The sequence below is a fragment of the Sparus aurata genome, chromosome 12 (genome assembly GCF_900880675.1).
Source record: "Sparus aurata chromosome 12, fSpaAur1.1, whole genome shotgun sequence".
In the NCBI taxonomy this organism is placed as follows: domain Eukaryota; kingdom Metazoa; phylum Chordata; class Actinopteri; order Spariformes; family Sparidae; genus Sparus; species Sparus aurata.
In genome coordinates, this window is record NC_044198.1 from 9,575,242 (window position 1) to 9,591,277 (window position 16,036).

A 16,036-nucleotide genomic window follows, 5' to 3' on the forward strand; every position below is an offset into this window, starting at 1 on the left:
AGCTGTACGAAAGACAAAAAATGTCGGATTACTGTAAATATTTTATAACCTGACCTCTTTTAGGAAGCCTTGAACCAAACCCGTTCCAGATTTATTTGCATTATGTATGCACTCTCTTCCTTTCGCTCTCATTTCACTCACACCCTCCATGCATACACACTGTTACATCTGCACACACTCACGCACACATGCTGCATTCCGTGCACATCTGCAGTGTCCTCTGTGGGCTAGCCAGCCATGACATCATTACGGGTGGAGGGCTGTCCCAGCGCGGCGCGGATCCAGAAAGTTTGCTCTCCGGTCCTCAAGGGGAAAGAAACAGATTGGTGTATATTGCCATTTATAAGACCGACAAAACAAGCAGTATTTTATATTCAAAAACACACTTCTTGGAAAATTACACAGAAATGATGTTAAACTGTGTCTTTAAGGAGGTAGATTTGGCATTGTGCAGCCGAATACTAAACACGTTCAGCGTGTAGCGATATAAAAATCCTTCCCCTCGCTGTGCTCCTCCCCTCCGAGCAATGCAGCACAGTCAGCAGGCCCCACAGTCCACAGTGAAGGTCACTGTAAGATCCCACCGTGCTGAGCAGGATTGAGGACTGGTACGCTTTATAAATAGCCCTGCCACACCACAAAGACGCACTTTGAACACAGCCCGAGGTGGTATTTTCTGATCAACCTGAAACCTCCATCTCACATAAATGAAAAACTAGGCCGGTGATGGAGCGGTGACAAAACAAGACGTCAGTTAAATCCTTTATGTTATTAATAAAAAGCTATTTTTATTGTGCCACCAGTAACAAAACAGAGACACAGAGTGAAGGGAGAATAAATTGACTGGGAGTGTAAGCGTAGTGAGCAGTTATAGTAAGAGATGCAGGGAAAATGTTGTGGCAAAGACAATATAAGGTACAAATGAACACTGATAGATACAGAGATACAGCCACACTCTGTGATATTATCACACAATCTCCCTGGGTCAAAGTTCAAGTGGAAAGCCGCAGCCTGCACTGAATGGCCGGCTCCTGTAAGAGGAGACAGCAGGGTCGCATTGAAGGGAATTTCACACTCGCTGCTCCAACTTGGATGGAGGATCGCTGTGTGTTTCAGTCTACCAGGCGACAGTCAACAGTCTGCTGCTCTGTGGAGAGCAACCTCAAGAAGTGTCACAACACACACAGGAAACAGTGCATGTCGCTGTCAGACACACGCTGAATTACTTCTGGTTGTGTGATTATCACATTCATGTTTTCATTTGCTCACAGAACCTGTGAATAATCATGATAACCTCCAGACAATCTGCCATATAACCTAATATTTATATATATATATATAATATATATATATTATATATATATTTATATATATATTTCTTCTTATTTAGTTATCTGGTGCCTCACAGCAGCGTCCACCTAAACACCTGAAGTAGATTGGGACTCAAAAGAAACCGTGTACTGGCTCCATCCAGCTCCTGAGGCGTAACCCAAGTCTCTGGAAACATCCAAGGTCCCAAACTGATTTTGAAAAGTCATTATTTACACCATTTACGAAACTTCGCCGCTAAGCTAAACTCTTTAGCATGCACCCTGTCTGAGGTGGGTGCTCAAGCTCGATCGCACGTTCAGGTTGTAAATAATGTCTTTTCAAATCCATTTTTGGATCTTGGGCATTTTATTGGTTTTGTTTGGATTTCTTTCTGGTTGATTTTGAGGTTTTTTTCTGTTGTTGTTTTTTGCTTTCAATTGTTTTTTGGAGAATGCTGTGACGCTGTCTTGCGTGTGAAGCCCCAGAATCATTAAGTGGACTACGGCCTTCCATCGGCATGGGGGCGACCAGATAATCACTGAACCAACATTTTTGCTTGAGTGACAGATAAACGGTGTGCTGCAACTCACTTTTGAAGTGAAGCCATGCAGGTGATAATACTCATCGCTAGAATTGACCTTTTTCATAGATATATCAATAACAGCTGCTTCTAAAACTAAAACACCATCGCGTGTGGTAAACATTCCAACCATTTGGGTTTATCTTGGACACTGATTAGGGTGTTGATTTGAAGGCTTTGTTCACAGCCTCACTCCGTCTGTGAACAGCCTGACAGAGGGGCTGTTTCAGGATCAGACCGATGACTCAGTGTTAAGACTTTTGCCTTAACAGAGCTCAAACGCTGGTCCAGCAGCGGCTTAACTGCTCGGATGCTTGAAGAATAGTCTGCGCGGACGCCTATGAGGTGGACAGAGAGAGAGAGTTATCTATAAGTAGACTGTAAGTGGTGTCAGTTGTAAGTCGTGTGTCTAAATAAAGGATTACCTTCAACCTTAGAAAGTGCACACGCCCCCCGCTGCCACGTTAGCACTGGTGAGGCAGTGTGCCGCATTCACACTCCGCAAAACCAACGCGCGCGACCCAGGAGAGCGCGTTGACATCATCGATAACCTCAGCTGGCTCTCATACTGAGGAGTTTTAATTGGAAACGTCTCCAAAACTGCTGTTTCTGGTTCAGGATTTCAGGCAAACAGATGATTCAAAATGAACAAGTTATTCATCTGTTTGTTAGACGCAGGAATAGACAACGTCCCCGAAGTCATCTCAGACTCTCAGTGCAAACAGAGCCTCTGTATAACATCATGCGTTGTTATATTTGGCAACACTGGGGCAAACAGGCAAAAGTTCTCTGAACTCCTGTCTTGCATCAGAGATCAGCGTTCTGTCGACCCTCATTCAAAGTGTGTCAAATGTGTCCCAGAGGCCTTGTTTGCTAGAAGGTGCGTGCAGTTGATACCGTAAAGGTTCAGGGTTCGATCGCCGAGGGGAGGCTCCTGTTAGTATTGGTTACATTCAGACAGAGTTCCAAATGTGGAACCACAGGATCACATTTCACATGTCACATTTACATGTAGAGGACAGGTCAGCATGAGAGGCATGTTATATGAGGCTGGGAGAATGGGTCTGACATTCTTTGTTCACAGTTTAATACAATTTTAGAAATGTTTTTGATGTTGTATTCACTTCTTTTATTCTGAAAGAATGTTTTGATTGCTTTTGTGAAGGGTTTTGAATGAATTACCGTGCATGTGCTGGCCCCGCCAATCGACCCTAAACATCACTCTTCCTTTCTTCCCATAATGCCTCTCCCCTTCCTCTTCAAGCACTACCAACGCATCGGTTTCATCTCCTGAAATAACCTCAGAAAACCTTCCCGCTTCCCCGCAGTGCAGATTAATCATTTAGAGGAGTGGCAAAAACATTGCGTTTGTGCTTTTCGCCATCCCTGTTCCGGATGATGAAGAGAAGAGTGCAACTGACAGGCTGGCATGAAAAGTACGCCCGCTAATGACGCTCACCCTGCGTGAGCCACATCTGAGCCAGCTGGGCTCAGAACAAGGTCACGGTCTTGGCTTTAGGTTTGAAACACAAGACATTAAATAAAGAAAATCTAGGCTTCGGTTCAAAACGACCTCACAGGACCCCTCACCACTGAATCTGTCTGTGTTGGGCCATTTGTTTGTTGCAACAGCGGTTTTTCACAGACAGTTAGCACAGCATCAGTGTATGTTGGTGCTTTGTTGAGAATGTTCTTGCATATTGTATTGTTAATGTACATTTTTAAAAGGTATCATTCGGAACGGAGATCTGAAAATATCTTTCCTCACAAATGGATCACAAACATCTGTGTAGACATAAATATGTAATCAGGCGGTCTGCAGGTATCTTAAATTAAATCCCTTTTAAAACCACTTTGAGATCATTTTCATCCGAATTCAAGACACATTTTTGGACAAATAATGGTTTTCTTATTCAAACATAACCATGAAGATATGTAGTGCATACGTATGTGGTAATGCACAGAGATAAGCTTAATGGAAAAATATGAATATCAGAAGTCAAATTAAATTTTGCAAACAGCTGAGTGCAACTTTATAGAAAAAGACAGCATTAGGGTCAGTGGCAGGTTTGAAGATGTGAAATAAGAAATGTGGACTTTCACGCAGGAGAGCTTGACTCCCTCTGGCTAAAAGAAATTTAAAACATGGATAAATCAATTTAGCTAAAAGCTAAACAAATCCAAATTAAATGATTTCCAGGCTTCAGAACTGGCTCCAAATGTTGTATTATTTACAATATTAAAATAGTTTATATTTCAGCATGTTGGTGCTAGGTGGATGGGGTTGCTCAGCATGCCTTGAGACAACGTGTTTGAGGCCATATGCCATAAGTAAACTGTGTTTAAATGTGTTCTACACCACAAATGATGAGTGTTCCTAATAGATTACGGTTGCTGTTGTGGTAAAAGACAATTTTGCACCATGAGTTAAGAAACTGAAACCTGCAATAACATGTTTGTCATGTACATGATATTATATTTGATGCAAATACGTATAGTTTATATTTTAAATTCATACAAATGTTGTAACTGTATAAATTCAAGAAACTGAAACAAGTTAAGTTGCATCCAGTTCATGGATGACTGAGAGCCTTCATTAACATATCTGTATACATAATTATGTAAATGACATATATATGCCAGAATATGTAACTTACATACACTAACATATACTTTGAACTGGCTGTCAATATTATAATTGTTCCAATTTCTTACAGGTTTCATATATAGTTTGTATGTATATGTAAATATATTTCATAATGGGAATTGTGTACGTATATTACATTTGTATATGGTGCACCATTACTCCAGTTTATACTTACATCATAAATATTTTTGCTGCTATATTAATGTTCTAACATTTAAATATCTAACCATTATCCTCTCACAATGGGAATAATTTAATTCAGCACAAAACTCTTCAATCACCTGCCCATAACATTAACATATAATCAACAAATATTCACAGACATGACAGAAAATGTGTTTATTTGGTAACCAACTCCACCTTACTGACATTCAACCATAGCATAATCATCACAGTATTGCATAATAATAAATGATTTGAGATTAGGATAATATAGTGTATACTGATTTAACCATTAAACTTGACAACATCAGTTTTAAGAAAATAATTAACAGGCCTGTACTACTAGAGATTCAGTAAAAGTTGTAGTGAAACAAAGAAACTGACGGCCAGCGAAGCTGTTTTACAGGGAAAAGCCACAATCTCTTGATGCATTTTAACACATTAATAGAAAAATCATGTTTAAAAGGCACATTCATCGAACAACAATGGGACAATCATGCATGCACACAGTCCCACCAGATAGAAGCAGCATCAGAGTTAACACTATATCACAGTTTAGTGGTAAACACATCAGAATACCTGATATCACATACAGTATACAGAACAATTATTGCTTTGATTATTGCTGTAGTAAAAGTGAACTATGTGCATTAATTCTCGTAGATTGTTGGGGAGTATTCAAGCAGCATATGGACAGTGTACATAATAAAGTCTCCATTTCTAGAAATTTAACAACTGCATTCAATTAACCGCTTTTTTAAACAGGCGCCGTTTGCATAATCATAGATACTGTTGTTCAATCTTTGCTTGAATGAATTATTATCATCTTAATCACTGACTATTAGAGGGCTATCCCCTACGAAAAAAGTACCATGAGATGACTGTTTTCATCCCAGTAATCATGGTGTTAAAAGTTGGTAGGTGACAATACGTCTAGGCATCAGGGCTAAATATGGTTAAAGTAGTGAATCTGTTGTTTCAGGAGAATCCTTTCAGTGTCTGCAGGGGGCAGACAGTAGTAAAAAGGTGATGTGTTTAAATTGTTTGTTTCGTCTGACAAATGCTCATAACTCAAAAGGCAGCATACTTAATTTACAATTATGCAAAACAGAATAAGGCAAATTGAAAGACTTGCATGTTTAAGAGTTTGTAGCCTTTTTGCCTAAAAAATGACCGGAACTCTTGATGACGGATTAAAATTGCTGCTAATTGTCGATTAACAAATTGATTCAGAAGTAAAAGTTATTTAGTTATCAAGTTATTAAACTCTTGACATCAACCCAGCTTTATCCTAGACCTCTAGATGTGTTCCAACCCCCAGGTGTACCAAATCTTACTAGGATGTACTTATAATATTGTTATGCAGTACAAGTGGTCATACGTGTCATTTTTAATGTACTGTCTCATCATGTGGGTCTTGTGACGGGCTGAATGGACTTTATCTGGTCCAGTATCCAGTACCAGACTGTACATGCCACTCTCAACCTAGCCCTCTCCTCACCTCTTACAAGAGTCCCCACCATTTATGCACGAGCAGGTCGTCGCCGAAGCCCGTATCGAGGAGGCGGTTGCCACATTCCTCCCAGCGACACACCTCGCCTTTGTCCAGCAGCACAAACTTCCATTCCACATGGCTCTCTGTAGGCAGGCTGACCACCGTGGCCCAGTTCCCATCCTTGGCCCTCTCTAGTGGGATGAATCCCTTCCAGTTTCCCAGCTCCTGCTGGTTCCCTGTGACAGCCACCGTCTGGTATGGTGACTGGGTGGAATAATGGACACGGAAGGTGACGTTGACATTCTGGGGCATGGGCTGGACAGCCACAACCTTTTTGTTAGTTTCAGTGTTTTCTTCAGTGAGGGAGAGAGTACTGGTTTGTTTGACTTCAGTGGACGATGGGATATCTATTGTATCTGTAGAAGTGGTGTCTGTTACAGGAGAGCTGTATTGGCACTCTTCAGCGGGGAGCTGGCTGGTTTTTGTTTGGTCTTGGGTAGACGATGAGGCAGAGAGATTCATCCAGGGAAGAACCTGGTAGTTACACTCTGTGATCCATTCGTTATGGTCCATAGTCGCCTCCATGATACTGATTTCAGTCTTTTCATAGTCCTCTTCTTTCTCCTTCTCTGCTTTTGAGTCCTCTTTCTTTTCAACGGTTACTCCTGCCTTCTTCTCTTTAATTTCGACTACCTCAATCACAGGCTTCAACTCTGTCTGTATTTTCAGTTCATCGGCGTAGCCAGCAACACTAGCTGCAATCTCTGCTGCAAACTGATCCATCTCTCTGTGGTAAATCTCCTCAATCTCATGGCCAAACGTGTCCTCATTGGTTGCAAATGATTCATATTTAGTCCAATTTGTGTGCTCGCTAAGGGGTCCCTGCGACTGACGTGATGGGTAAGGCCCGAACACCATCCCCGCTGTATCTTCATGTGTGAAAGGTACAGCTGCATCATCAGCAAAGAGGCTGTTTTGAGCCTCTGTCTGTCCTTCAGACTGTAGATCAAAATCCATCGCAGGAAGCACCATATTACCAATGGTCATGTCAAACTCATGACTTGCATATTGCAAATCAGGGCTGACAGCCATGCTTGATATGCCACTCTCTTCGCCAAAACCAGGAGATGATATTGCACTATCCTTCTGCTCACTTTGCTCAAAAGATGGCAAGGAAATTTGACACAAGGGCAGGCTACTGTCCTTCACTGTCACAGGACCAGCATTGGTGGTAACTACAGAAAAGTATTCATTGTTTGTCATGTGGTCACACTGTTGGGCTTGGGACGAAGACATTCCAAGCTGAGATATATCTTCAGACATTAAAAACACGGTAAGATTGGTATTATTGCAAGGGACTGCATCAGCAGCAGAACTAACACTTGTCTCGTCAAATGTTTCATTATTTTCCTTGCAGTCGCTTTGTTGATCTTGGCAACTTGATGGCAGGTGAGCGCAAGGCATTACAGAAGCATTAACGGTTCCCACTGTGTCAGAATCGGCAGCAACACTCGCCTTGTCAAAAACTTCATTATCTATCATTTGGACACTTTGAGAGTCATGCACCTGGTCATTGCATTCTTCAGGCAACACCTCCGTTTGGCCATTTTTGCTGATTTCAGGCAGATTTTCAGTTTCATGGGATGGAATTTGCCAGCCAGGAATAGTGGCGTCAGTGTCTTCATCAAGACATGGAGCTATTATATCTTCTGTCTGTGGTTGAGAACCCAATGACAAGTCAGGGAAATCTGCATCGGTGGTGATACCTGATAGACCATCGTTACAATTGTCAACCGCTGTGGACGCGCTGAAACAGGGCAGGGCCACACTTGAACCATCGACTTCTTCAGTACAGGCAACAATGTTGACTGTAATCATCATTTTCTTTTCCACTTTAGCAGCACCATCATTAAAAGCACTGTCCTGATTGAGATCATTTTCCTGCTTTTGTTCATTCTCTACTTCTTTCTTGCTAAACTGGTCCTCCTGAGTTGACGGCAGCTTTGTTTCTTGTTCGAGTGTTGAAGATGAGATTTCAGCTTGTTGAGCGACTACCTGGGAGTCTAGACATTCCTCTTCTGCCATGGTGCCTTCATTTTTCTTCTCCTCCTCTTGAGAGAGAGAATTATTGCCGCAATAGCCGCCGTTATCATCCAGAGATGGAGCTATTTGATCTTCTCTTTGTGGTTGATGACCTAATGACAGGTCAGGGAAATCTGCTTTAGTGGCGACGCCTGACAGACCATCTTCATGATCACCAACCCTGAAAGGTGCCACACTTGTACTGTCACCTTCTTCACTAGTCAACATATTCTCTACCACTTGATCAGCACCATCGTAAAGAGCACGGTCCTCTTGATAAAGACCGTTTGACTCCATCTCCACTTCTTGCTTGTTGAACTGTGACGAATGGGTGTCCATTTTGACACTTGAAAGTTCTACAGCTTGAAGTTCTTCATCAATCACTTCGCCAGCTTGAGCATTACCTGTATCCAAATCACAATCCTGAATAATGGACGACACCAACTCATCAATCACACGATCACACTTCTCCTGCTCTCTAGATGGCAGGTTTGTTTCTTGTTCAAATGTTGAAGACCAAAGCTCAGGTTGTTGAGCAACTACCTCGAAGTCTACACACTCCTCTTCTGCCCTTTCATCATCATTTTCCTTTGCCTCCTCTGAAGAGAGAGAATAATTACCGGAATAGCTGCTGTAATCGATGCTATCTGGACTCTCTTCCTCAAACCCATCCTGGCCATAACAGATGCAAGGGGCAGGCACATCGTCGATATGAATTACAGGCTCATCTGAGTTGGATTCCAAGCTGTTTGTCTCCAGCGTGGTTTTTTTATCTTGTTGTGTGTCCTCTTCTGCCTTTTCACCCGCATGAAGGGTTTGTTCGAAGCAAACTGGATCGTTCAAAGCACTCTCAAAGTTTTCCTCCTCTTGGCTGGTTGTCAAGTCAGAAACATCCAGGTCTGTGGTCATTTCCTCATCTTCCTGGCATTCCTCTTTTAACACCTGGACACATGAATACAAAGTTAGTATCTTCAGGTCTAACTGTGCCCGACTGCAGATTAAAATACATATACGACATGATAGAAAGTACAAAAGCGTAGAAAATCTGCCCTGAACTGTCGTTTTGTGCTAGTTTGAAACAACAGAGAGAATGAGGTCTAAGGAAAAGTGGCTATGTAGGTGAGAGAGGAGAGAGAGAAATATTCCCACATGGTTGGTGCTCCAAATCCTTAAAGAAATAGTTCAGACATATTGGGAAATATACAAAGCTTTCATGCACAGTCAGATTAGAAGAAAGCAGCACTCTCATAGTGTTCAATAAATATGGAGCTACAGGTACGCCACTAGATAGCTTAGCTTAGCATAGCATAAAGACTGGGAAATGGGGGAAACCGGTAACCCTGGCTCTATCCAAAGGAAACAAAATCCAACTACAGACATCTTTAAAGGTTTCTCAATAATTAACATGTTCTTCATTTAAAAAAACTACATGTGGTTCTACATGACGTTATGTGCTGGACTATTTCTTAATGCTGTGACTTCCCCGAGTCTTTTCATCCTGAGGTCGCAAAACACACTTCACTTTTTGAATGAGTTAAACCAACAGGATCAATCTTGAATATTAGAGAGCTTCTGAGGTGCTGGTATTTGGTTACCTTTGGAAGGAGCCATTTCCCCCAATCTCAAGTCTTCCTGTTAAGCTAAGCTAACTGTCTACTGACTGTAGCTTTACGTTTAGCAGCAGCAGACAGACTCATCAACTACGATTTTCTGATCTAACTATGCATGAAAGGGAATAAGCAAATTCCAAAAATGTCAAACCCCAAATTTTTGGGCCAATTAGGGTGAAAAATAACTTCACAACAAGCTGAAATGCACACTGCCTGGTATTTTTGCCTTTGTTTCTGGCAACCTCATAAATGAAAGTACAATATTACCAACCCAAACCATATTCAAACTTCTGAGAATAATATCCAACTAACTAACTGTTATTTGTTCCATTTTCTTTACCAGCTAACCGCTGACTTTTGAAAGTGTAAAGTGGAGTTTTCAGAGCTTTTTCACTGAAAACAGCTGCTTGCTTCTGATAGAAACAGACTTGTTGAGAGTGGTGAGACTGAACTGCGTAGCAAATGAGATATAAAACCAATAGAACGAGCTGAAGTTATAGCTATAAGTTATTATATTGTGGCGTGCTTTAGCTTCATGCCCGGTCAAACTCTAGCATGTTTGTCCATACCTCTAAAATAGCTTTTCAGTCTGTAACCTAAAAGACCAACTATGGCAGATTGAGTTTCGAGTTTCTCTATAGCTTGCATATATTGGCTCACACACATACAAATGGCTGCTCACCTTCTCTTCCTCCTCTTGATTCTCATCATCAGTCAGCACAGGCTCCTTAAAGCAGCTATCATTAACGATGACCTCTTCCATTACATCTTCAACAGCGTCATCTGTTGCACCCTGTTGGCAATCAGCGGCATCCTCCACCACCATTTCAGCCTGACCGGCCACTTCTGCATAAGTCTCGGCAGCTCTGTAAGAGTCCCATGCAATCTCTCTTTCCTGTGTGTCATCTGAAGTGGCGTTCCTTGTTTCTGGTGCTTGGATGTCAGTCTTAGGAGGAGAATAAAGTGGAGGTTGTTTCTCAGCAGCAGCAGCAGCCCGACGGTGTCTGATTTTGAGATCACCCTGAATCAGCTCAACATCCTCCTTCACATCTGACGAGTCTTCATCTCTCAAGTCTGTAACACAAAATGAGAGGGAAAAGCAAATGTGTTATACAGTAATAACACACACACACACCAAATTCTGTTATAATCTATCTTATTTTTAGTTTATTCTTGATAATTTCTAGGTCGTACTCCTTTCGTATTTATGCCTGACTTTATCTCGTGAAAAATTGAAGCAAATGAGAGCTCCACCTTCAAATATTATTATAAATTAATTTGACCTGCCGAGAATCCTTTTTATTTACCCTCATGAGTTAATTCTGTCTGTGTGTGTCTGTGGCTGAATCCACTATTGACTAGCATCAAGTATTAAAGATAAAGGACTCATTTGTTTTTTTATGGATTACATTACTGACTTTTTATGCATGAGCAACTATTTCCTATTCAAGTCAGGTCAAGTCTCAAATGCCTGAGGGGGGCTTCACAATCTGTTAAAGAAAAACTCCAAACAAGAATCCACAAGGATGGACATGCAATGGATGGACCCCCAAAACTATCGTTTCGACTACATATGTATATGTATATGTACATATGTATATATATATATGATTGTGTTATGCTCCCTCAGCTGGCTGCAGTCAGTCAGCTGGGAGACTATATAAGAGGGTTGCAGTTCCCCTGCTCAGTTGGTTGTGTGTTTTCAGGGAATCAACACCATTGGCTTGCTGCATTTTCTGTTTGGGTGAAAATATGTGCAGAGTGTTTGAGCTTTCTTTCTGTTGGCCAGTTTCTATCCATTTTGTTTCCTCCTGATCAATGACTCCCACTTACTTTGGTTTTTGGGTCCAGTGTTTTTTTGTTCGTCTATCATTTCGATAGAATTAGCGGGTGTCCACCTTTTACACACCAAGGGACCAGTTTGCTTTGACCCTTTGTGATTTGTGCAGAGCTTTATTAGTTTACCAACCTGCGACCCCTGTCCGTAGCTTTAGGGAATCAAAAGAATTTTTATTTTGTTTTTGCATCCTAATCAAACCAAATAAACAAACTCTCCTTTTTTTCATGACTGAATAAATAAACTGACCTTAAAGGACAGCACAACTTCATACTGTAGCTTTTTACTTTGTTTACATGTGGCGGACCCTGCTACCTTTCTAGCTTCAAACAGTGTTCTGGGGACCTTCTTTTCCACTGAGAATAGTTCATTAATTTAGTTATGGAGAGAATAAATATTTGTGAGTTTGTATTATTACCTCATTAATTTTTGAATTTGAGTTTGAATTTCTTCTCCAACTACACAGTGCCCCCCTTTTTTATATAATATTGATAAAACTATAAAAGGTGGCTGTAGGGATGCCAAATTGTAAGCAGTTTCATTCATGGATAGCCAGTAATAAATAATCAGTAATGCTTTAATAATAGATGAAATATGTTTGACATCTCTCCTTTAGAAAACTGATCTATGTGTGGTGCAATCTGAGTAGGCCCAATAAGACTTAAAAGAACAGATAAAGTAAACACCAAGTTATTTGAATGATTTAGTACATTACAACAAATAAAGACTTAATTTGAACAGTGGGGCTCCTGTCTGTCTCTGTTCAACAACTAGCCCAACAAAACCCAACCCATACTACTGCATACTAGTACTAAATGTCTAGAATGTAATATTATGAGTTTTGTAAACAATGTGTTTTTGCATTCTTATGAATAAATTCCAAATTATGTGCCACACTTAACTGATTAATCCTCAGTGACTGACTCCCCGGGTTGGGAGAAAACTAACTATTTCTCTTACAGTTGAACCTCTGACAGTGTATCATATTTCATAAGTTCACAAGTTTTGTTTGTGAAATGTTAAATGTAGCAAGACTACGTAATTTCCCTCTGAACTGTAGTGAAGTACACACGATACTCGAGACTTGTACTTCTACTACTATAACCTGATCTCTCCTATATTTATTCTGGACCAGTATATGAGCTCATGTTTTACTAATGTCCCTGGGTTAATAATGGCTTTATATATGTTTATTATGTTACGGCGGCTTATTACATAATCTCAGCATTAATATTCATCTTACCCACCCTGTTATAGACAAGTTAAAATTGATGGTGTCCTGGTAGGCCTCGTGTATTTCCCTACAAGACTATATTTCTATGACGTGCCTCGTCATCACTACACCCTCGTCGATGCCCCTGTAACACCCCGTGACTCCCGCACCTGTAGCCCGCAGTGACCCCCCGCCTGGTCGCGCTCTCTGCGGATCCATATATTTTTTTCGCTATATTTTTTTTTTTTTTTTTTTTTTACCTGTTGCCTCCTCTGGGCTGTGACATTCCTCCGCCGCGGGGCTCACGTCGCCGCCGCCGTCGGCCGTGGCCTTCCTCCGCTTCCCCCTCACGGTCCGGTAGATGATGAAGCCCGCCAGCACGGACACCATCGCGATGACGGCCAGAGCCACGGCGGGTCCGTGGCGCCCGATCATGCAGAAGAGCGAGGCCAGGTCCACGCGTCTCTCCACGGCAACGGTGTTGCTGTTCTTCAGCGGCATCGCGGCGCTCCGTGGTGGGAAAACAACGACGAGCCCCTCTTATAATGTCCCCCCCTTTTTTTTACTCTTACGTGGAGGTCTGAGAGATCCGACCGGTGCTGCTGCTGCTGCAGGCTGTCTGTCCGTGGAACTGTCTGTCCGTCTGTCTGTCCGTCGCTGCTGGGCTCCCTCCTCTTCCCTCCACGCTTTCATGTGTAGTGACCTCTTGTTGCTGCAGAGCTGCGAGGCGAGCTGCAGGTGCGGGCTGCTCATTGGCTGGCAGGATCACGGGGGGCTCAGCGTTCATTCATAAAAAGGGGAAAGGAGCTTGTGTTTTTTGCACACAGGCGTCAAATCCATCTTTATGAATCAGGTGTTACATCACTGATAGGATTAAGCGGCAGTTATTGTCCCTGAAAACACCGTTTGACAGGATTAGTCCCATCAAAGGAAGGGACGGTCGCCTCCACCCTGTAGTATGAGCTGAGTGCTGTTGGTGTCCCTGTTAAAGGGCAACTTCACCACTTTTATGGTATCTTATGGTATGTGTCTAGGTCTTGAGGTGTATGACTGAATATCTAAAAAAAGAAAAAAAAGTAGTTTTAAAACGTTTTGTGGCTCCAGAGGAAGCTGAATGTAATCAGACAAATCGCCTCCAGTGATGTCACTGAGTGGCTTACTTGCAAATTAGGTGATTTAGGCTCTGAAAGGAAAAAAAGGTTTAATGAAAATGCATCAATTTTGATCATTTGTTTTTTTCAGTATTTTCTTAACGAGTCCAACAGTGTTATTGGAGTGCAGTCTTAGTCCATATCAGAGTATATTGTTTAATTTGGTTTCCATCTCCTTGGACTTTCTATTGTCTGAGTTATGATGATTGACAAAACATAAGAAATGTCAATTATAAACGTTCAGTAAATCAAAACTGTGACACAAGTCCTGTGAGTCTTCATCTTTGAACTGACTAATGCAGATGCCGAATTCAAGAATGTAATAATGATGAATTTGAATAGTTATTGAGGATCAAGTGGAAACACACACCCATTATATTTTATTACTGTGTTACAGAAATGATCAGCTATGAAAATAGCTAGATTAGATTTTATTTTATTAGATTTTTTTATTTACAACAATCAGTTTGGAAGTTCAATCAATCAATCAATCAATCAATCAATCAATCAATCAATCAATCAATCAATCAACCAACCTACTATGTGTCGTTTTCTGCCTGCTAGTTAAGCATATAGTGTGATCAGGAAACTTCCTGATCAAACAGGAACACTCTGGTGACGTCAGTCCTCCAGAGTAACAGCTCCACCCAGTGGAGAGCTGTGGTAATGACAGGAGAGTTCCTGAACACTCTGGAGCTCCTCCAGTCAGAATATAAAAGCTGGGACAGTCCCACTGCTGAGACACAAACAACACAGAGGAGAAGAGACACTTTAACAGAGTTTCATCTCTCAACAAGACCACTCAACACTCAACACTCAGTGAAGATGCTGTGCTCTCGTGGACTCCAGTCTCTCACTCCATTCATGGACTTGTACTGGCCTGTACGCAGTCTGTGGCCAGAGGTCAGACCTCTGCTCTACCAGCAGGATCTACTGCAGAGAAACCTACAGGAGCTCCGCAGCAGCCTGGAGCTGATGGACAAACTTCAACAGGACATCCTGGAGGAGACGGAGCCTTTCCAAACCGGTGTGGCCGTACAACCGCTCTCCTACCAGCTGGAGAAAGAGGGAGAGCGCTTTGGCCTGACCCTGGACACTCAAGGCTTTTCCCCAGAGGAGCTGTCTGTCAGGCAGGTGGGCAGGAAGCTGAGAGTCAGTGGGAAGACAGAGAAGAAGCAGGAGGACGAGGAAGGCTCCTACTCTTACAGACGCCAGGAGTTCAGACGGGAGCTTGACCTGCCCGAAGGGCTGAACCCTGAAGACGTCACCTGCTACCTGGCTCCAGACGGGAAGCTCCACATCCAGGCGGCCCAAGATCCACGTGTGGAGGAGGCTGAGAGAGAGCTGACTGTCAAGAGGAGCTCGGAGGAGAACACACGGCAGAGTGTGTGTTCACAGAGAGAAGACAGCAGCAGCAGCAGCAGCAGCAGCACAGAGACAGACAACAGCACACAGGACAAACCTCAACACATGGACTCATCTACATGTTGTTAACAATGAGTTTAAATAGAAATGTGTTAAATGATGATCATATCTGTGCCTTTGTATTTGTATAAGTGAGGATGATAAATACATCTATTTAAAAATTCTGAAAAATGTATATTCTTTTATTTTGTACACATATTTTGGTTTGTAAAATAATTACAATATACTTAATTTTTACATGTATTATTATAAATGTAAAGAACAAAATGCATCTCTATTAAAAATACAATTCACTGACATCTTTTCCTTTTTTCTACATTCCATAAATCCCCTTTTACTTCTTTCTTCCTATCAAAGGAACACAATGACTGACCTCTTATTATCTTCCATACTTGTTATTTCATGCAAAATTTGAAAGAGTGTATTTTTTTCAATCTTTGGAATGTAGCACTAAACACGAAATGACACAATATAGAGCTGATTCTAACAACAACATGATTACATTATGAAAATAATCATCTAC

The 16,036-nt window shown here is 41.7% G+C and overlaps 2 protein-coding genes across 2 annotated transcripts; one reads left to right on the forward strand and one right to left on the reverse strand.

Moving 5' to 3' along the window:
- Positions 1-4,862: 4,862 nt before the first annotated feature.
- Positions 4,863-13,638, reverse strand: stbd1 (starch binding domain 1). The gene is made up of 3 exons (XM_030435571.1): positions 13,198-13,638; positions 10,570-10,961; positions 4,863-9,219 (listed from the first exon to the last, which is right to left on the reverse strand). The coding sequence occupies exons 1-3, from the start codon at positions 13,436-13,438 to the stop codon at positions 6,205-6,207; spliced, it is 3,648 nt and encodes a 1,215-aa protein (XP_030291431.1). The 5' UTR covers positions 13,439-13,638; the 3' UTR covers positions 4,863-6,204.
- A 245-nt stretch (positions 13,639-13,883) lies between these two features.
- LOC115592608 (heat shock protein 30-like) lies at positions 13,884-15,677 on the forward strand. The gene has a single exon (XM_030435573.1). It carries the CDS (start codon positions 14,755-14,757, stop codon positions 15,580-15,582), a length of 828 nt encoding a protein of 275 aa, XP_030291433.1. The 5' UTR covers positions 13,884-14,754; the 3' UTR covers positions 15,583-15,677.
- The last annotated feature ends 359 nt before the right edge of the window (positions 15,678-16,036 follow it).

What these genes read in the sequence shown, in the direction of transcription:
- stbd1 (XM_030435571.1), bottom strand. Translation starts at nt 13,438, where the DNA reads ATGCCGCTGAAGAACAGCAACACCGTTGCCGTGGAGAGACGCGTGGAC. An exon ending in CAGCCCAGAGGAGGCAACAG is followed by an intron (nt 10,962 to 13,197) that starts GTAAAAAAAAAA and finishes TTTGTGTTACAG; the next exon opens with ACTTGAGAGATGAAGACTCG. An exon ending in ATCAAGAGGAGGAAGAGAAG is followed by an intron (nt 9,220 to 10,569) that starts GTGAGCAGCCAT and finishes TCATGTGTCCAG; the next exon opens with GTGTTAAAAGAGGAATGCCA.
- LOC115592608 (XM_030435573.1), top strand. Translation starts at nt 14,755, where the DNA reads ATGACAGGAGAGTTCCTGAACACTCTGGAGCTCCTCCAGTCAGAATAT.